The 21,031-nt window shown below is 45.1% G+C and overlaps 2 protein-coding genes across 2 annotated transcripts; one reads left to right on the plus strand and one right to left on the minus strand.

Moving 5' to 3' along the window:
• The first annotated feature begins 2,291 nt into the window (after positions 1 to 2,291).
• LOC104460784 (chromosome unknown open reading frame, human C9orf16) lies at positions 2,292 to 2,582 on the plus strand. The gene has a single exon (XM_010082621.1). It carries the CDS (start codon positions 2,292 to 2,294, stop codon positions 2,580 to 2,582), a length of 291 nt encoding a protein of 96 aa, XP_010080923.1.
• Positions 2,583 to 4,012: 1,430 nt separating this feature from the next.
• Positions 4,013 to 20,813, minus strand: CIZ1 (CDKN1A interacting zinc finger protein 1; the record flags this gene model as incomplete). Its single annotated transcript, XM_010082622.1, has 14 exons — positions 4,013 to 4,757; positions 7,435 to 7,556; positions 8,634 to 8,703; positions 9,358 to 9,537; positions 9,878 to 9,991; positions 10,595 to 10,679; positions 11,076 to 11,206; positions 11,568 to 11,750; positions 12,807 to 12,886; positions 13,240 to 13,319; positions 16,151 to 16,211; positions 17,108 to 17,243; positions 18,258 to 18,427; positions 20,698 to 20,813. Coding segments are annotated over 14 exons (2,131 nt in total), but the record flags the coding sequence as incomplete, so codon positions are not given.
• Positions 20,814 to 21,031: the final 218 nt, after the last annotated feature.

The following is a 21,031-nucleotide window of genomic DNA, read 5'->3' on the forward strand; positions in this document are numbered from 1 at the left end:
CTTTTTTTTTTTTTTACATTTATCTTTTGGAAAGATTGTTCCGTGCTTGTGCCGGTGTGCGGGGGCGGATGGCCGGGGAGAAGGAGGATGTTGGGATTTGGAAACTGGAGATCTGGGAGGAGGAGTCTTGGGTGGAAGAAGTGGGTTTAATGCAGTCAGTTTGGCAAATTCCACCTTCAGGCATTTCTGCAGCGCCCCGGTATGACATTTCTGATTCTGTCCGGTTAGAAGGAGCTGATGGAGGAGGTGAGACAACAGCACAGCTGTAACGCGTACGTACCAGTCACTCTTAAAGCTGGACGTCTTTCAAAGAGTAAGCACGGCGCTGCTCTTCCCGTGCAAACGGTGAGGAGCTGGGTTATGCTGTTTTCCAAAACCGTTCAGTTCCCGATGTGGCCCACACAGGTGAATGTCACAGTTGTGGCTGTCATCCCCCTGCGGTGACAGGAGGATCATTTCTGCCCTGAAACACCCTGAGAGTGTTCACTGCTTTGCACCATCACAGTGATTTGTGTTTCGAACTTTATGAAGAGCTGAGATACTTCGGATGCGATGGTGAAAGTCACTAAATCTGATCTACATCACGTCTGTATGACACTGTTCTGCCAGCAGGTGCTGGGGCTTCGTGTGCAGCAGCTGCTCATAAAGGTCTGCAGCTATTTCCTGATCCAGTGGAGCTGAAGCTGTGGATCGCTTCCTTGATCTCAAACAGGAAACCTTATTTTTGCCACTGTTCTCATAAGAGTGCAGAGGAGTAATGAACGCGATTGCCATACTCCTGGTCAATGTTTTCATTAGGGGATGTTGTACATTTCCACAAAAATACAGCAAGCTTGCAACTAGCAGAAGACAATCAAATAAAATGTTTTTACAGCTTTTTACAAAATTTTTCACTTCCTAAAGCTGCACAACTTCTGTAGTGTTGCTTGAACTCTAGGAATGGAAAACAATTAGGCTCCTGCTGTGATTACAGACTACTTGCCAAGCTGATTAATATCCCGTGTCAGAAGTAGCTCCCGTATCTGCCTGGGATCCTCTCACTGTTCAGTTGGAATGTGGTCCATCAATTACTAGGTTGAAGTACAGAGCTCTAACTCCTGGACATTCAGGTATCACATCCTTGACACAGGGTTTGCAAAGAACTGATAACTGACCGTTTTGGCAAAAAATGCTTTTGTGGGATTGTTTTTTAAATGCAAGGACATCGACAGTGCTCTTGCTCATTGTGCCACCTCTGCATGTACTTGCAAGGCCACGTATAGAAAAATATACAAGCTTAAATGCTACGTATGCAATTCTCCAAAGAATTAAAGGCTGCAACACGCTGTGAATGGCTCCAAAGTAGTACAAGAAAAGGAGAACAATTTTTTAAATAATGAAACTTCTCCTTAGCTATTAATAATGCAAATGGCTGCAATATTTAAATATTAACAGATCTTTTAAAGCTGGCGATAATGGCATCACCTGGGCCTGAGTAACTTGTCAGCAGAGGTTTATCTCATCTGTTTTTTCAGGGTTTTTTTTTGTTATTTTGTTGCTTGGAGCAAATATTGCTTGGAGCAATCCAAAAGCAAGTGTTCCCTTACAGCAACTCACCTATCTTCATCTGATTAACAGTGCTAACACACATTGCTCTGAAATGTACGGAGGCTAACACGCCTGCACTTGAAACAAATGCTGTAAATAGGAAACTGTACCTGGGGAACCAACTGTCAGGGTCATCCTGAATGTTTGCTTTTAATCTGAAGTACCCAAAGCCTTAATGGTGCATGAAAATCCTGAGGTTGAACTTGATGCCCCACACTTACCTGCTTTTGGAAAGACTACCAGCGCCTTTGGGCTCATCGCTGCTCCCACCACAGCAACGACTGTGCTGTGTTGGCAGGCTGACCCCAGCCAGGCCCTCGTGAAGCACATCCCAGCCTGGGAGCCTTACACAGATAATTCACAGAATGTGGTAAACCCTTCGGCAGGCTGCCAAAATGCCTGCGCCCTCATCAGGAAAGATGATCCCCAAGGCAGCTAAAAAGGCTAACCTGTCCTTGGGGTTTGTTTGGTACTGTCGCAGTGCGGATCGCAGCGCGCAGGCACTCAGCCTGTCATTGGCTACAAGATCAAAGGCTGTCAGATATGCCCGTAATGCACTTAGACTGCCCACAGGTACCTTGCCTTAGACCTTGTTACCGGTCCTTCAGCTTCCCATTGGCCTCGTTTGATCCGTGAACACAACACATACAGGATTCAGCTGCATTTTACTTCACCCACCCAGCAGCAGATAAGGCACAGCCAAAATGCTCTGGGCATGTTTTGCGAGAGCTCTCGCTGCCTTCACTGACTGCAGTAACAACATACGTACATTGTTTGGTCTCTCATTTCCTTTCCTTTTAGAATATGCAGCAATAAACTCCATGCTGGACCAGATCAACTCCTGCTTGGACCACCTGGAGGAGAAGAATGATTATCTACATGCCTGCTTGAAAGAACTGCTGGAGTCCAACCGCCAGACCCGCCTGGAGTTCCAGCAGCAGAGCAAGCAGCAGAACAGGGAAGATGATGTGCAGGGATCACAGCCTCCCATCTAGGGTGCTGGCCACAAACTCTCACCTGGTTTTGCTAAAGGGACATTTACTGGTCACCGATTTAATGTAAAACTTGAACAGAAGAGGTACCTCATGCCTGTTACTTGTTCCTTCCTGTGGTTCTGTCCTGCCATTCACCTCCATGTCCTGTTTTTCTTTAGCTGTGCGATAGATGCAGAAGCACACGGGTGGATGTGGGGGAGCTGGTTCTGAGCCTGGCACTTGGTCAGAGCTGGTTGCAGGAAGCCTGATGCTGTGCAGGTTGTTTGCACGCAGGCCCTCTTCACAAAGAGGAAGAATGACCCCTGCTCTTTGATACAGTTAAATGCCAGCCAGGAATGTTATGGCTCTGGCCTCTTCCCTCAGAAAGCACAGTAGGCAGGAGCTGTCTTTACTCCAGGCTTGCCCCTAAGCGTAACTCCGGTGACAGACTTGGAGAGAGAAGCCCTAGGCCAGCTCTTGCCTTGAAACCACAGCCTCCCCATTATTCACATTAACTGTCATGTAAGAAATATTGACAGATGGTCCCAGATCACTGGACACTTCTATCCCCTTCCAAGCAGATAAGACAAGCTGCCAAGGTGATGCTTTTCACTGTTATAATTGGAAGCTGCCTAACTCCTTAAGCTGCCGTTAAGGACTGGGGATTAGAGAGAGGCAGAGCAGGCTGGGTAGCCCCCCCCCGTAGCTGCAAAGAGACAGGGGCCTGCCTGCCATGGGCTGTGAGCAGAGTCCTCCCTGTACGTTTTGACAAGCGTACACATGAGCATTCTGTCTGAAACTTTGTCATCTTGTCAAGATAGCCTGGGGCCAGTACTGTGAAACAAGTCTCACTGTTCTACTTCTGTAAAGTTAAAGGAGTTTTTTTGAACATTTAAGAAGTTATTTATAAGAAATCTGTTTTATTAAAATCAGTTTGAAACAAAATTTGTTCCTGAGAGTCTCCACTATGAGAACAGACTGTGTTAAGCCATGTAGTATTAACAAAGGACCAAGATGCATATTCTTGCCTAGCTTAGGACACAGTGCTTGTCCACGGGTGTTCATCTTTGAAAGGAGACTGTTCTTAGGAGCAGAACTGGGCACAGTCTCCCAAGAGATAAACTTTTCCTCTGTCTGTAAGGGAAACAAGAGGAACTACAAAGAATTCTTAGTGAAAAGTAAGTTTGATCCATCTATTTCATAAACTTTGTCCCTTGTGGAAATCACATTACCGTCTTCTTTCAGGTTCAACAATCCAAGCCTCAGTCTTTCCACATAACTGCTGTATCCCAACTGTACAAGTAATAACCAACCCCATCCTGTGTTAGACACGCTAAAGCATCTATTTCGTAAACTTTGTCCCTTCTTTCAGGTTCAACAATCCAAGCCTCAGTCTTTCCACATAATTGCTGTATCCCAACTGTACAAGTAATAACCAACACCATCCTGTGTTAGACACGCTAAAGCCAGGCTTATTTTATTCTTAAAATAAAAACAGCAGTAAAGTTGAAGGTTTTTGCTCTATTAAAAGACTCAGAAAATAAGCATTTCCAGCACATATCATATGTAAAGGGCTCTCCCTTTAAGGCCACTCTATCTGGGTTTGCGCCTAGCAGAGCGTCTGGACCCAGCAGAGGTCAGACTGTCTGTCTCACCTTTGGCTAGGGAGGAAGGCTCTGCCGCTGCCTCCTGGCCTGTGTTTTCTGCCTCATTCTGTCCTAAACCCTCTCCATTTCCTGGATCCTGGCAGTCGTCTGTGCCTGCCCTTTGCCTGGCTGCATTGGCTTCCTCCTCAGACACAGCGTGTCCCAACAACTCCCCTATGGTGTGGTTCTCTTCAGGGAGCGGGCAGTCGGCACTAGTGGTAGCAGACTTGCTCTCTTCCTGTAGATTTTCTTCTTCTACAACCATGATTCCACATCCATCATCAGTCACGCTGGCTAGGCTTTTGCCCTCTGCTACAGAGGTGGTCAGCTCACCCTTACCCTCCAGAAACCTCGAAGCTTGTTCTTGCAGGGCTGACAGCTCTGTACCCTCCTTGGCTATCCCACGATCATAATTCATCTTCTTGCTGGTACCTGCCATTGTAGCAGGAGGCTGTTTCAGATCAGCCAGCAATTGGGAGCTGGAGCCGTGGGAATGCAAAGGAGCCTCGGGGTAGGCAGCGGTAGCATGGTGCCTCGCTGCCTTGTATCTCTGCAAATACAAACAAACCAATGTGAGAGAGAAGCCCCGCTACTGTCACTGCAGCAAGTAGCAGCTGGTCCAGGAACACCTGTACAAAAACAGCGGTGAGCGGCAGCTAGGATCTGCAGGGGCACGACTTGTCTCAGCATCTCTCCTGGCCTGGCTGCTGAGGCTTTCAAGCAGAGAAGGGTCAGCTCCTGTGAGGAAAAGTGGCAATATTAAAAACGGAAGTCCCTCTCGCATTACTTAATGCTGAGTGAGTGCATGGCACACTTGTGGCTCCCAAGACAAAAATCATGTTTTGGCAACTGTTAAGTCTCAGTCAGACTCAGGACTTTGTAGATGTAACAGTGCAAGTGACAGCTCTTGCTTCAGCTACTGCCAGGACGTAACTCTGGACATGTACCCTGGATACGTGAGGCTGCACTGCCCTCAGCTACAGAGATATGATTTAATGTTTATCAGCCAAAGCAAGACTTAAGTTGAAAGCTTAGGATTTTTTCACTCTGCTGATACAATCTGTGCAACCAGTGAAACTGTTGACGGGAACACGAAGATACCAGGAGTATCTCCTTGTTACAAGGCACTGAGGTTCTCTGCAGAACAAGGGTAGGCATATCATCAATAAAATGACTCATTTGCACTCGCTATCATGATGAACCAGTAGAGGTCTGTAAAGGGATTAAAATGGCTACTAGCCATTTTCAAGACTGGATTTCAGAAAAACAGAACTCTGTATAGCTATCTAACACGCAGCAAAAACAGAGCATGAACTAAAGGAATAAAACAAAGCTCCTTCTTTTCCACAGCAGTTCCTTCCACAATCAACTCAACGTTCAGCTTCCTGCTAAAGGATCCCTTGAACTGGCACTAGCTTTAGACCTGACAATTTAAGGAAACTATTCTGAGTGTGCTGGCTTTCACCACTGCCTTAAGCAGTGCTGCTATAGTCTGCAATGTGGAATTACAGCACATGAGACAGGCAGCTTTCCATTGTAATGCAGTTTATCACTGCAGGCTTGTTCTTTTCCTGTTCTCAAGTAGTGGGATATGCACAATATCATAATCCATCGGAACTGGATCAGTGAAGTCATAATGTTTTACCCAAACTAAACCAGGTGCAAGTGTGCCCATGTTTTCAGAGCGATGCTGTGAACTGCCGCACCAGCAGACAATTCTCTGCTTTGAAACCCTCTGCTGAGAGTACCCCAGAAACCAGCAATGATTTAACTCAGACTGTGACAACACCAAGGCACCTAGGTAGCCAAGAACAATAGTTATCTGTCTGCAGATATGTAAGGTTGGACTCTTGTAACAAATAATCCTCCAGGTCACTCTGTCATCCATTTGAAAAGCATCTGATTTCAGCTCGAAGTGGGCCAAAAGGGAGGTATACGCACTGTTGCTGCATTTTCCCTCTAAGCTGTTCTAAAATAAGCCATGAAAACTGCAAGGCCAATTCTTCATTCTGGAAGTGACTAGCTGCAGGAGTGGGAGAGGATGAGCAAGCATGAAGGAACAGCTGTGGCCTTCTGCTACTTGCCATTCCACATCCACTGCTGTAAGCGCTGGCTTCTGCAGTACTCCGCTCCTTTCTGGAGGCAGTGATGGTTGACTAAGAATAGTCAACCTGTCTGAAGACTATGCAGAAAAACACTTAAGATTTTAAAAAAAACCAACCACTAACAAAAGCTGGATACATCTATGGTAGGGAAGCACAATGGCTTTTGCTGGAGCAGGTTTTGGGTGCAGGCAGAGGACAAAGTCAGTGTGGGAGCCTCCCTCCTTGCCAGGTCAGGGAATAGCGCTCTTCTGCACAGGCAGGGCCCAGGCAGTGGTCACGGGAGAGGGTAGAGACAGTGCAAGCCCTGCGTACCCACCACAAGGTACAAATCCAGGCCCCTCACCCCTTGGCAAGTCAACAAGGACAGAACGATGGAGGCAGATTGCAGGCCAGCCCAGTAGGAAAAGCTCCTAGATACAAAAGCAGCAAGGGGCAATACGGCTTCTTGAGGTGGAGCCAGTCAAGCAAGGGAACAGTTGGCAGAGCTTTGTGCTAAGGAGCTTCTAGGAGAGGGTAGCAGACAGACAGACAGACTTCCTGTTGCAGGCTGACCCTGGGGACCAAATGAACTCTTGCCAGCTTGTAGCTTCCATCACACGGAATCTGTCATGTTACATTTCCAGATTTCTAAGCTGAGTGCCTGATTTTACCAGGCTCCTTCATGGATGAATCACATCCGCCATTTTGGCTAAAGGAGCTGTTCCTGCAGTATCGCACGAAAAGATGCGAATGTACCAGCTTTCTTTAAAAGGAACAGCCTCCGTCTCTTGTTCTTTCCCCATCTTGACCCACCTGTAATCTGTCTAACAGAGAAGAGGCCTAGACTGAACGACAGACTCCACAGGTTCAGCAAACAGAGCAGAGACTCTGAGGAAGATTTCCAGCCAGAGATGGGCAACAAGATGACAGCAGCAGTTGCTGGGAAGCAGGACTGGACTGGTTTTAGATCTACAGGGGTGATGGGAGACAAACACAGAGCACACCAGGAGAAAGCTATGGCATGATGGACACCAAGGATGATGGAAATGAACTGAAGACAAGACAGCTAACGTGGTGGATTCACTGAAGAGACACGCACGGGGGTAACAAATGCCAGGCCATGCAATCGCCAAAGGGTCTAACCTGAAAGTTCTCAAAATGCATCAGGGACTTGCAGTGTGCGAGCCGGGCAGCAGAGTCGCTATGGTAGAATTTGTGACACAGCCTGCAGAGGTAACCTGCGACGGGGACCAGAAAATCCAGGCCTGCGAAACGGGAGGGGAAGGGAAATCACAGATCACATTGAATGGAACTCAAATAATGAAAGCATGTTAAAAGGGAAAGGGAGGGAAAAAAAGAAAAGTGGAAAGCTTTGCTTCTGTTAATCAGGGATTTGCAAGATGACTTGCTGAATATCTTGTCTTACCATGGAATGGCTGTGTGGTTGATATTCAGAGAGAAATCTAGCTGCCAGAGCAAAGAAACTACACAGAGCATTAAGGGGGGGAAAAAAGGAAAAAAGAATACAATGGAAAACTACAGAGAACATGTGATCTAATGTAATGGGATCAAACCAAACAGAAGACAGCAGGCGCGCAAGAGGAACATGCAGAGAACATTCACAGCATGAATCATTATTCCATCTGCCACACGATAGTGGAAGGTTACAGCAATATGGAAGATTGGTGTAAACAGAGCTCTCCTTGGGCACAAAACAGCCTCTGCAGAGCTGCCCTCCTCGCAACACGAGTGGCCTTTAGAGGTATGAACTCAGAATGGCTTACAGGGTGGGGACCAGAGTCAGCCATCTGGAGGCAACACTGCCCAACCAGTCCAGCAACGTGTCTGAATAACCACTATGCAGAGCGTGGGGGTTCTGAAGCAGAGGAAACATGCACAGTTTGGGCTCTGGCAGAGAGTTCGATACTGTCAGTACTGCTCAGTATCTCTATACAAGCTGCATTGGAAAGCATTCAGAATCAGTATGCTTTCAGGGTCCATCTTTCCAGAGCATCCCTCATTTGCCACCTACTTTCTTCAGTACTCCTGTCCTACTCATTCCATTTCCTACCTTAGTAAGGTTTCTGGCTCTCATTCATTCTTCTTCAAAGCAAAAAGCAGCTGACAAACATCAATCACATCCTTATGTTTTATCACACAGTAATAAAGCAACGTTTGTCTCTTTCTCCAGGCAGCAGTGACCTGCACCAGTCCAAGCAGATGCTGAGCACTATGGCCCAAGAACTCATGACAGCAGTAAGTAGAGACCATCCTTTCTTACAGATACAGCACATGGCCAGAGAATGCTCTGTGGGCCTTTGTGCTTAACTCTGCTTGCTTACCATAGGCTGTGTCTGGACAATACTTCTCGCTTCCTTCGTAATCCTCCAAAGACACTTCCTTCAGCCCAGTCTGGAAACCAAAAGAACATTAGTGCCTACTGTATCTATGCCAATTCCCTTCCTGGGCTCTTACACTTTTCTGGTAAGGTTGGGAGCAAAACAGAGGATTCACATATCTGAGACAGAGTTGCAGAGCATCTGGTTAGGACCAGATACAAAATCCAATGTCAGGAGGCCACTTCATTACAACAGTTAAAAAAAGCCCCTTGCACTCCAAGCCTGAAGCAGTTTGGCCATGTACCTCCTTCTTGGTAACAGCTTTCTACTGGGAAAATTATATTTATCAAGATAAAACTCCACAAGTTTGCTATGAGACCGAACTACTGCTGGGCTATTCAAAGAGACTATGTCAATGTCTTTGTCAGAAATTCTTTCCCTTGAAAAAACATTGCTTATGCTCCTCAACAAGGTACTGTTTGAAGACACCAGTAGGAGCTGTACAGCACAGCAGAAACACCCTTCTGCATCCCACACATAGTGCCTCCTTCTCTTTTGCATCATCCTGTGCTCTGGAAGGACCCCAGAGCCCTCACCCTCCTGCTGCAGGGTGCAAGGTTGACTGGACTCTTGAAACCCTGAGCTCAACCAGTCAAGACCAACTAAGTCACAGGAGCCCACAGCAGATTCTCAGATAGGCGATTCCTTCTCCCTGTGCACGGCATACCTGCTTGGCAGCAGAATCCTCATTCTCCATCAGCACTACATCAAGGTCTTCCTCCTCACCAGTTCCCCCCTCCTCCTCTTCCTCTTCTTCATCATCATCTTCAAAACAGCCAACAGCATCCACTGTGATCAACTCCTCTGAATCTTCTGGGCTGCCCAACTCCTTCTCTCCTAGCCTTACCTGTCAGGTACAGAAAACAAAGTTCAGATCAACTTTGCACTCTCCATTTAACCAAGAAAAACCCCAGACTCTGAACAGACTGCATATGATGAGTGGAAGGGACTGCAAGAGAGGCACAAAGCTATCTTGCTTCTAGACACATCTAACTCTTTGTCCCTTTTCCACTCAATTTCTTTAAGCTCTAACAATTGAATCCAGCAAAAGATGAAAATTAAAACGGGGCTGGAAGAACCGCACACCTTCCTTTCATCCCTGAAATAGCCAGGGAAGCAGAAAGTTAACCTGCTCCACCATGTAGCTGCCTCCAGTCCTGCACAGCTCTCCACTCAGGCAGCATTACCTCTTTGGCTTTCTGTTTGTGCTCAGGGGACTTCATATGCTCCACGAACTTGCGAGGGGTCTTGAAGTGGCGGCTGCAGACAGTGCAGAAAGGACGAAGAGAGCGTTTGGCCAGCTAAGGAAAGAAGGACAATTCAGTTAAGTCACAAGAGGCACCACTTTGGAGGAATGCAGATAAATCTTGAGTGAAACAAAGTCACAGCCCTGCATCTAGAACAGGGAGACCAGAAAGACGGTCTTCAGCAGAAAAGACTCCCTAGTCTTATCAACCAAAAAGATAGAAAATATGCAGAGCAAAACAAATGTGGCTTATAAAAGGTGTTCTGGCACTTCTTCCCTAGAAGCAATAAATATGATGGCCTGCCTAAATTTTAGCTTGAAAATTTACAGGCTGCCCACCAATCCCTCCATTCAATTGATGAGGTGAGTATAATAGGCTGTATTTATGGAGAAAACTCAAGAATTCTAAACTAGAAGTGCTTCAGGCCATATGGACACAGCATGACAACTGGAAGTTCTATCAGTGCCAGTGTTCAGAGGCAGTGGGCAGCATGGCAGTGCCCTCACACAGTGAGGATGTTACTGGCAGAACTTTATGTGCATCTCTCTGCTCCAGTCACTTTTCCTTTGCTGCTGGGGGAGCAGGAGATGCTATACACTTCCACTCCATCCCCGTGAAAGGTAAGTGCAAAGATGAAATCCATGCTATGGCTGTTACCTTGTGCTCTTGGGTCCTGCGATGTTTGATTAGATCCCCTGTGAAGTGTATCTGACAAGTGTTACACCATCGCTGCTGGGTCTCTCTGAAGTGACAACGGATATATCTGTAAGTCACACCTTTTTACATTCTCCGTGGAATACTGCAATCTGTTATTGGCATTGTTTTCCTCAGCATTCCTATCTTTACATGCTCAGATTTATCTTCTCCCCTTCACAGCCTTTTACACAGGTTGCTTTAGCTCATGCTGACAGAAAGGCACCAGTTAAAACAAGTCTCTGACCTGATCTACTGTATTAAAAACTACACAGCAGGACAAAGTCAACACTGGTGTCCTTCAGCAAGAAGAAAGTTGCCTGAAGGACATTAAGGCTCCTGAAACCAGAGGGATTTTGTATCTTACCTACAACACAGTGAGGAATTTTAGAACCCATGTAGGTCCACATTCAGATTATGTTTTCTAGCGCAGACCAACACTTACCCATCTTTCTCTGCCCGCGCTTTCTGCTCCTTCACCATGGGCAGTAGTGAAACAAAACAAACATTGCTCATGTGCTGAATTTCCCCAAGTCGCTGCTGGTGCTGAATTCCAGCCATGTGGGATTGGAAATTCTGAGAGAGAGGTTAGGAGAAAAAAAAACAAACCACGTTTAAATGCATTCAAAATACAGAAAATAATAGGTATGAGCTACCCTTTCCATTCTCTTGACTGCTGTTTAACAATGAAGTGGTATAAAAGCTTAAGAGCATGGCTGCCTGTGGATCCACCCACATTCGCTCTCTAGCAGGTTGCTTGCCAGCTCCTCAGGAGAGGTTTATTTTATGTGCACACTTGTCAATTTTTTTTATATTTCTTGTTCCCAAAGCACGAGCCCTTGCTAATAAATCTTCTGCTGCACCTCCCCATGGCAGCTGGCCGGCTAGTTCACTTCTGTTGACCACCCATATCCCAGTCAGACCTGTGGCTTTTTACCTGCTGGCTGCAGCAGTTGGTCTTGCAGATGTAACAGTAGAATTTAAGGACTGGTTCAGGGCTGGGATCAGCTGTGCCCACCTCACAGGTCCAGTGCCCTGGTTTCAGAGCTGTTGTACTGATAGCTCTGCTCTCACTGCTCTGCTGGATAGTCACTTTCAGTGAACTTCCAGAGCTCAACACCTGCGAAAAGAAGGAGCCAAGATTAAGCCCAATCTGTCAGTAGAAGACACTAAAAATGACACCTGCTTTTTGTATGCGAACTAGGCTCTCTACCCCTTAAGAAAATGCATTTAAGCTTGTATCCACAGGAGGCTGACCAGACTCTCACACGTACTCCTCCCGATGCTGCTAGATCAGCCATCCCTGTGTCACAGCACCACGACTATTAGTACAGACGGCTGTTTCTCCAGCCTCTGTAGACACGTCATGATCCAGTCTCTGCAGACTGGAGCAACAAACAATGTGTTCGTAAGGGACACGATCAGCTCATGTTTCCCCACTGCAGAACTAAAGGCAACTTGGCACCGCACCTGATGGAGTGAGGAACTCAAACAAGGGCAGGATGATACATTTGATTACATCAGCAAATGTCTCCAATTATGGAAGACCATCAAGTCTGATTCACATCATGGGTTAAATCTTTGCTTACAGATTTACACAGCATAAGATCCCGGTTTAACACCTAGCACGTAGACAAGGTATTTCATGCAAAAGACTCTCAGGTTGCTGGCTTCACATGAGTCTCATTTTTCCAAGCTGCCTTTCAAAAGCACAGACTCCCACTATCTGCTCATACCTGCTGGGATAGCAAGTGCCACAGCAGCTGCATCTTTACTGCCATCACCTGATTTTTTTATTTTTTTTTACATCTGCTCTTCAGCAACATAAAGGATGTATTTAGCTATGGCCTTCAATATATATATTTTTCAGTGGCTCTTTCAATCCAGCTTTCCATCTTTCCAGATGAATACTGAAATCTTAACGAACCCCAGCATCCACAAACAGCCAGCAGTAGGTAAGGTACAGGCTCACAGAAGTACAAAAGCAGCAAGTCAGAGCAGACTGCGCACTAATTGCAGACATTATGCTTTATTGCCAGGGACAACAGCTTACAGCAGGAGACAGAGCTCCAGACGTGGGTGCCATCTGGTTCCCAGTGGCAACGGGCTTCTCTGGGATGGAGGAGGAGGTTTATGTTCTGCACCACCCAGCCTGCATGGAGTGGTGTCTACTCACCTCGGGAGCCTTTGGTTCCTCAGAGAATTTCCTCTCTTTAGAGAGATCTTCAGCTGTGTACACCTTCGCATTGTCTGTACCTAGGAAGAGAGAGTCCTTTCAGCTGCCTTAAATCAGCATAGCAATGACAGATAAAAAACAAAGCAGCAGGTGAATGAAGTCAGGGAGCTTTCCTCACAGTGCTGTTGGCCATCAGCCCAGTTCACAAACCTTTCTCCAAATAAAGAGGGAAACTTCCCATCATTTGCATTTGGTAGGCAATAGGGGAACTGTTTTGATTTGGTTCCTAGATTTTCTCCTCCTTTCCCCATCCTATATGACTGGCAGAAGGGCATTTCTGACAAGACCCATGGGATCTACAGATGCTGATCTACAGGTGCAGTTCCAGCAAGAAGTTCCCTAAAAGTGCAAATCACAATGCCCAGCAACTCACCATCAGCTTGGACGTGGGTGCTGGACTCTCCTGCTTCCCTGCCATCTGTGGCATCCTCCAATGCAGATTCCTTGGTCACACTTCAAAGACATTGAGAAAATAACCTTATTTGCCATGTTACAGATAAAAGAGATTCAGAAGACACACCAAGGCACAGGCTGGGGTCTAAGCTACCACACTCTCCACTAAACCCCCAAATCAATAAGCTACTGGAATTGGTATTTCAGGCAAGGATTCAGCAGAAATAAATAAAAACAAAGAAGAATGGGCATTCTAGAACAGATTCAGAAACAGCAGACAAATAACCTGGAGAAGAAGGTTACAACTGATATTTTGGATCACTGCCCTCTCCTGCAAGAGGCCTGCAGGGAAATAAGTTCACAGAGGAAATATTCTTAATAAGAGCTCTGAGAGCTCACTCCTGTATTGATTGGTGACCTGCAGGGAAACTGCAATACCTGGAGAGAACTCCAGGCTGCTCTGTGCATGAGAGAACGCAAAGAGCTGTCAGAACTGAACGGGTTCTCAGTGGCGTCTTGCAGGGATTTCACCAGAACTGCCTGCTCTATTCCTATCAGCCGTGTTTCGTTCCAGAGTCCCTACAGTTCTGCTTGTGGGGGAAGTGGAGCTGTATGACACACGAACCAAAAGGACTTTGCTTTGTTCTATTCGGTACTGCTGATCTGCTAGAAGAAAAAAGATCCTGAGGAGACTGCTGAGAAGGAACAGTTGACTTGCAGAGAAGTGTACTTGACAATATCTTTCTCCATCCCCCATTTTTCCATCAGGGCTAACACTTTCCACCATGGCTGGAATGTCTTCTCTCTCAGGCCGGCTTGATATCCCACCCACCGGTGTCCTGCTGCCAACAAGGAGCAGCACATTCTGCACGAGAAAGAACGCAGACTGTGCAGGTACTGCATCCAGTCATCCAAACACAGGCGCACCGCATAATTTATCAGATTGGTACGTGATAATGTAACTGGGTTACATGGCTATAAATATGCAGCAGGGTTTGGGCAGTGCAAACACGAAGAAAACAAGAGTGGCTGGCATTAACATTATTTGTCAAGTGCTGCCAGCAGGCTCAACACTATACCACACACAGATGGTGACAGCACTCCAGGGCAAGGGTTTGCAGCCTAAACTGCAAATCTAAGGAGCAATCTAAGGGAGCAAAAGCCATCACGAGTATGATCTAAGGAGGAAATGGTATTATATGGATACTTGTCAGGCCATGCTAGAAGAAGTGGGTGTTCAAGGAAGATTTGAAGATGATGAGTGTTTTCTGCACTGGAATGAGGATGTTGTTCCAGGCATACAGATGGTACATAGGAGAAGAGGCAGAAGTGGGAAAAACCTGAAACGAAGAAGGAGGCTGGTATTCCTGGCCAAAGGGAAATGGAACAATGAAGCATGAAACAAGTTTGTGACATGGATGGGGGGAATGCCCTTGTCATCAGTGAAGGGCAATATGAGAACAGTAAGCTATTTTTTTTCCAGAGATACATCATCTGTTTGTTGGAAGTAAACAAAAACACTTCAAAAAAAGCAAAGGAATGATCTATTCTAAGTAAATACCAGCCATAATATATGCATCAAATCTGTCAGTCTTTAACTACTGCTTAGGAAAGGATTTTCCTAATTGCAGGCTTGCTGCAGTGAGATCTGTCATTCCTCAGACTTGATTCTCTTCTCAGTATATGTAACAGGACTTTGATTAATACCCTACTAAATATTAATGTAATTAAAATTAAATTAGCTTTGGCAAACAGATTAACAAAGCATACGCTCAAATGCATTCGACTTAGCTTTAATTGAATTTATTCAGTTTCTTGCTAATCAGAGTCCATAATTCACAATGGTCCCTGCTCACATAATATTTATCACTCTTTAATGTTTTACATGATCAAGGTAACATCTGAACATCAAAGTAATCCAGGAATATTCTCCCTAAAGATAGCCATTAATCTCTAATCTACAGATGGGAAACAGAGGTAAAGAAACTTGTCCGAAACCACGCGGTGAATTGTTAACAGGGAAGATAAGAGGACCCAGGAGTCCTGACTCACAGTCATTAACATATGTTGGAGAATTCTGAAATCAATGCCTCCAGAAATCTGCATTCACTCCCTCCTCTTCTCCCTCTGCACCAGCTAACAGCGACAGTTCTGGGAGAGGTACAGCACCGTGCAGATGGCACCAGGAGCTCCGTGACGTGCTGTCCCACTAGATGGCAATACAGCCTTGGCTCTTCCTGCACCCAAGGAGTGCCAGGACGGCCCGCCATGGCCAGCATGCTGGCACGCTGCACGTCCCTTGCAGATAACAGGATTGCCTTTGTCTATTTTTACCCAAGAGACAGGGGTACTAGCGAGATAATCTTTGCAGAAGGGATACAGAACTCCACACTCATGGATACAGGCTTGAATACTATGGAGTACTGATTCCCTTCCCTTTCTCATTCCTCAGAGTAAACTACCCTCTCCTACACCTACTGTAACCTAACGTTCCAAGGCTTTTGCTCTCTGCTGATATGTGACTGCTCATTTCCCCTTTTGACATTTAAGGAAGAAAATTAGAGAAATATATCAGAATAGGAAAAAACCTCTCTGCTTCTTACAAGAATCCTGGCAGGAGAACACATGAGCAAACTCCGCTTTGCTGCACATTTACATGAGCTGCATCTCTTATTTTTCATTTCCGTAGTTGGACCACCCATAGCAGAGACCCTTCAACACCCTAGATCTCAGCAAGCATTATGAGATTTTCTGAATTGTCCACGAGCATCTGAAATACCTCTTACATGCTAGACATCGGGCCAGTACAGTACAGCCCTAATTATTAGAAAATAAAATTAGACAATAATTCTAAACCCAGTATCTATCTAAATACCCCATTCAATAAATACCTCTTCAGTCTTTTTGCTGCAGGCTCAGTGTTCAACACAGATTCTGGTGGAGTTTTTGGCTCTGCAGGAACACAGAAGGAGATCTCCTTAGCAAAGCAGACCATGCCACGTTGAGCATGTTCCCTAACTGAATGGCCAATGCCAATAAAACACCGTTAGAGCAAATAATACTATACACTTGCTTATTCTGAATTTGAGAATTGTAGTGACAAGGTTGGATAAGGACCTAAGAGATTTGAGTTTTACTGCAGATGTCACCGTATGAGGTATCATCCAGAAAGAAATCTATGTTTATGTCTACTAACTGGGTCTTACTCCTATACCTAGTGACAAGAGCCCAGATCATAGGCACATTTATAAAAGCCAAGGTGGCATATCTATCTGACAGCAACCATTTAACCATGTAATTTTCACCACTGCATATCCACTGGTCACAACCTCATCATATCCCTGCATTTTCAGAGGAGGCACTCTTCAGTCAGCAAGAACACTCCCACATCTGTATTGTATCTGACACTGTAAGACATTCAGTGCCAGCAGTCTCTGTTCTGTTCTTTCAACTCATCTTTTCCTTAGCATGTGGATTGCAACTGGTTCTGCTTATTGTGTTTGACTCAAGCTGAACTCAACATCTCATGGAGTAAGGCAATGTAAAAGCTTTAATTTCAAGCCAGTTTTCTTTCTCCCCCATCTTAAACAGGGCTTGCTGTCAAAGGGACTTCTGAGAGGCCTCCGTGCCAGAGATGTGGAGCTAGCTTATAAAAGTCAAAAATATCCAGGAAAAAAAGGATATATGAACCACATAGCAGAGGGCTGTCACAACCAGTTTAAGTATTTACAGTTAGACAGAAACGTAGCTGATTAAGACAAAAGCCATTTCCAGTCTTTGCTGCAGGAATAGCAGAGAGCAGTTTATCATGTCTAAAAGTGTTTGTTTCACTACAGGCTCCCCCTTACCTCCGGACAGCGAGGAGCTGTTCTGTGCTGACCCTGCTTGCACTCCCTCTGGGATTTCCATTTTCTCATCACCTTGTATCTGAGATGAAGAACCAGGATCTAGTTCCCGCTTCCTGTCAGGGACTCTCTGGAAGTCCTGCAATGGGCAGAGAGTCACTGCCAGCTCTCGGTCCTTCCTCAAACCCACCACACTGCCCAATGCACCAGGGTTTACTGTGGGGCAGGAACAGGAATTCCAGCACAGGGTAACGGGGGGAATAGATGGTTTACAATGGACTGCCTTGATTAAGTCAAGTTTACGTGGTTAAACTGAACAACGCACTTTAATTCCACAGGCAGCCCATGACATTTCTCCAGGGCTTTCAGCTGTAGGAGACCCAACTGCTTGCAGGGAGCAGGGTCACTTTAGAGGGACTCTGGCAAGAGGCACATGGGCAGGGAAAAAGAATAGTCCCAAATAATCCCCCTTCCTTTTTACTCTGGAGAAAGGACTGTCCAAGAGTAGAAGTCTACCTTATCCACCACATCCTTTTGACAGAATGGGACCAAATATGCAAAAGCTAATCTAACAGGAGGGAAGTACCAGTCAATTAATCTAAGAACCATTTCCACAATACAAGAGGTCTTAATGGTGGAAAGTGAGAAAGGTTTTATTTTTTTTTAAGTGTATTTTACAAAATCCACAAGAACAAATATGATCCTGATCTTAAAAAAAGATAAAACAGCCTAAAGAGGCAGTGACAAGTCATCTGGTGACAAAAAACTGCTCTGGAAGACTAATGGGGCAGAACCCTAGGCTCTATGAAGAGCAAAGCACTCAGCCAGGACTTTTTTCTATTGTAATTACTTTGAAGCTGGTACTTCTAAAGGCTCCTTTTATACCTTAGGTTTCAACAGTTCTGCTATAAGGAGTTCTCTCTCTTGGGCAAGAAGTGACAAGAAACCTTTGCGTCAAAAATGTAAATATGGACCACAAGAGCCTTAGGGATGGACTTAATTCTGCATTTCTGTGTCAGCAGCATGGTGCAAAATGTAGTTTTCATTGTAAGGATCTCTCCCTTTTCTTTTTTTCTCCACCTACGATACAGTGAACTGCCACAAGTGCAAATGGAACACAAAGCTCCCGAACAATTGGAAACTACAGGCCTACCTTGCGAAACGTCCGGTTCTGCCGCTGGAAGGGAAGGCTGGGGGGGAAGCCCATCCTAGTTGGCTTTAACGGGACTCCAACAGGTGGTGGCCCCAGGAGGGAATGTCTTGTAGCCTGAGGGAAAAACTGCTGCAGTGCTGGTGCTGTCATGTTAAAGCCACGCAAGTTTCCTACAAATCCAAGCACATAACATATCACCACCCCGCAGTGTGCGAAGGAGAAAATCTTCCACCTGTACAAGCAGCAGGGAGAGAAGGGAAGGGCTCCTTCACATGAGACCCTGTATTTTACTAGGCACTGTATGGGTGCTCTGTGCTCTACCCTTTTTAGGCCCCACAGAACAGAATTTGATGTGATAGCAACTATTACTATGTATCAGGCTATTTAATTATAATTGTCACTGCAGGCTAAGATCATTAGAGCAATTATTTTATCTGAGCACACTAGCACTTGTGTTTGCAACAAACAAGGTCTCATTTTACAGAAATTCTCAGTAAAAAAGAAAAATTCATCCCGTATTTGTGCAGCTGGCAGCTCACACCATAGTATGGATGCTATTCAACACAGGCCAGGAACAGCGTTTCATTTAAAACAACACCGGGCTTTCCCAACAATAGATTCCACAGTCCTCTCTGCCACCTGGTTATCATGCAAGCTCAACATGTCAACCTAAACTCTGACAATTGACACCCTGCCATTTCCAATTATAATGCTCTGCTTTCTGAACAGTTCTTTTCAGCATCGACAGACTATTAACCAAGTCCCGATAATTTCTTACGAAGGCAGTCCTTGCTATCCCCATTTCAAGGGCGAGGGAATGGAAGTGCCCAGATGCCTCAGCTACACCCTCAGGAGCTGTTCACCATTCTGGGAACCTGGACTTACATTGCCATTTTTTATTTCTCACTTGAATTAGTGCATACTCTGCCTTTTTAGAGGCTGTCAAAACAGGGCAGAGAAGTTTGGAGACAGGCACCAAAATCTGAAAAAACAAACTGCACTGTTTAAAGCCTGCAACACAACAGGGAGTACTACTCCATGTCTGTCTTCAAAAGTAATCTAATCTCTTATTACTTACCATAAATAATCTTACTGTAAAAAGACTTAGCTGTATTAAAATGAAAAAAATCTATGAAGCAAGAAATAATCTCCTGCTCTTGGTTTAGTACCTTTAAAGAACCACACATCTATTTCAACCTGAAGTATTTCTTTCTTCCTATTTCCACTGCTGAAGCCACATACAGTCAATGAATTATTTATGCTGATGTTTCCCAGGTACAGAAATACTACAGCATCAGATATTCTTACATGTAACCCAAACCTGAATGACCAAAAAAATTCAGATCCCTAAGAAGGGCAACAATTAACATTTCAACCATACTACATGTTACCTGTGGCTAGCTGATGTAGATTATTGAAAGAGAAGCCAGAAATCAACTCAGCATGTAGAGGTGAAAAGAAGAGGAACAATGCCAAGTCAAAGTGCATGTAGAGTGTTCATTAACATACCTTATCCTGCTCTCATATTTAGTTTGCCTCAGATCCTTGGCATACTATTTAAATACAACTTCTCAATAAGATTTCGCTTTAGGGAGAAGGTCACCCCATGTTAGCATCAAACATATCTGAAAGGACTATGGCTGACTAGAGTGGAGTCAGACTTTTTTCCTGACAGGGATATATACACCAATCTTCAGAGCGTGCCTTGTCCTTTTTCACAGCCAGTTTCCCTATCTGTAGAGAGCCACTGGAGTCACTAGAGAGCCCTCTAGATAAACGGGCAAGAGAACAAAAGGAGAGTTTAAGACATGCAGAATAAGCCTATTGTCTTCACACCTGGGCATGATTCACAGGCAAGATAAAAACTGCAGGCATTAATCTAAGCTAAGCTCTTTAAAACTATCCCAGGTACTGATTTTCTGTGTTGAAGAGAGCTGTCAGGTTAAGACATGAGCAAAAATAAAACAATAGCTTCATTCCCAGTATCTTTCTGTTGGCAACACTACTATTAAGGCAGCTTCATTAATTTGAAAACATCACATCTGGCAAAAAAAAAATCCACTTGTGGAAACACCAAGAAAGACAAACAAATAATAAAAATCTAAGCATTTTATCTAAATGTATTGATGGAAAAACACTCTCCACCAAGTCTAAGAGGGAAGGCACATATTTGGTATCTAACCTGATACCTTGTAGTGCTATTCCCGGTTGTGAACAGTTGGGCACACAGGACTTCCAACAACTGAAGAACCTCTGTGACAGGGACTATGGACAAATTTGAAGAGGGAAAAAAAAAAAAAAAAAAAAAAAAAGATGACAAATGAAACTGCCACATACAAGGACTGCAATGGTTCAGCAAGAAATAGCCAGACTATGGTTTCAGTCCATGAAGGATGATGAAATAATTCCAATAAGTAAGCGTCTCCCATAACGACAGTACCTTGCATCTGCTGCATGAGTAAGGCCCGCTGAAGCATAGGATTGGCATTGAGCAGCGATGGTTGATTTGTTGCCCGTAAGCTCAGCATCTGTTGCTGTTGCGGTGGCGGCAAACCCCTGGAACAGAAGGCATTAATCATAAGAACCCAATAAAAACTGTAGCCTTCAATTCCAGGCACCTAACAAGTATAAAACAGAGGAAGAAAGAACAGCTGAAATGCTGATATACATGCATGAAAGGATACCATACACCAGCACTGTATCCTCTTTCTTCCACTCTCCTGGAATTTCCAAAGCTGACAGATTGTCTATCAAGGAATTTGAGGTCAGAGAGA

This window comes from Pterocles gutturalis, unplaced genomic scaffold, assembly GCF_000699245.1.
Source record: "Pterocles gutturalis isolate BGI_N339 unplaced genomic scaffold, ASM69924v1 scaffold47434, whole genome shotgun sequence".
NCBI classification, from domain to species: domain Eukaryota; kingdom Metazoa; phylum Chordata; class Aves; order Pterocliformes; family Pteroclidae; genus Pterocles; species Pterocles gutturalis.

What these genes read in the sequence shown, in the direction of transcription:
- LOC104460784 (XM_010082621.1), top strand. Translation starts at nt 2,292, where the DNA reads ATGCTCTGGGCATGTTTTGCGAGAGCTCTCGCTGCCTTCACTGACTGC.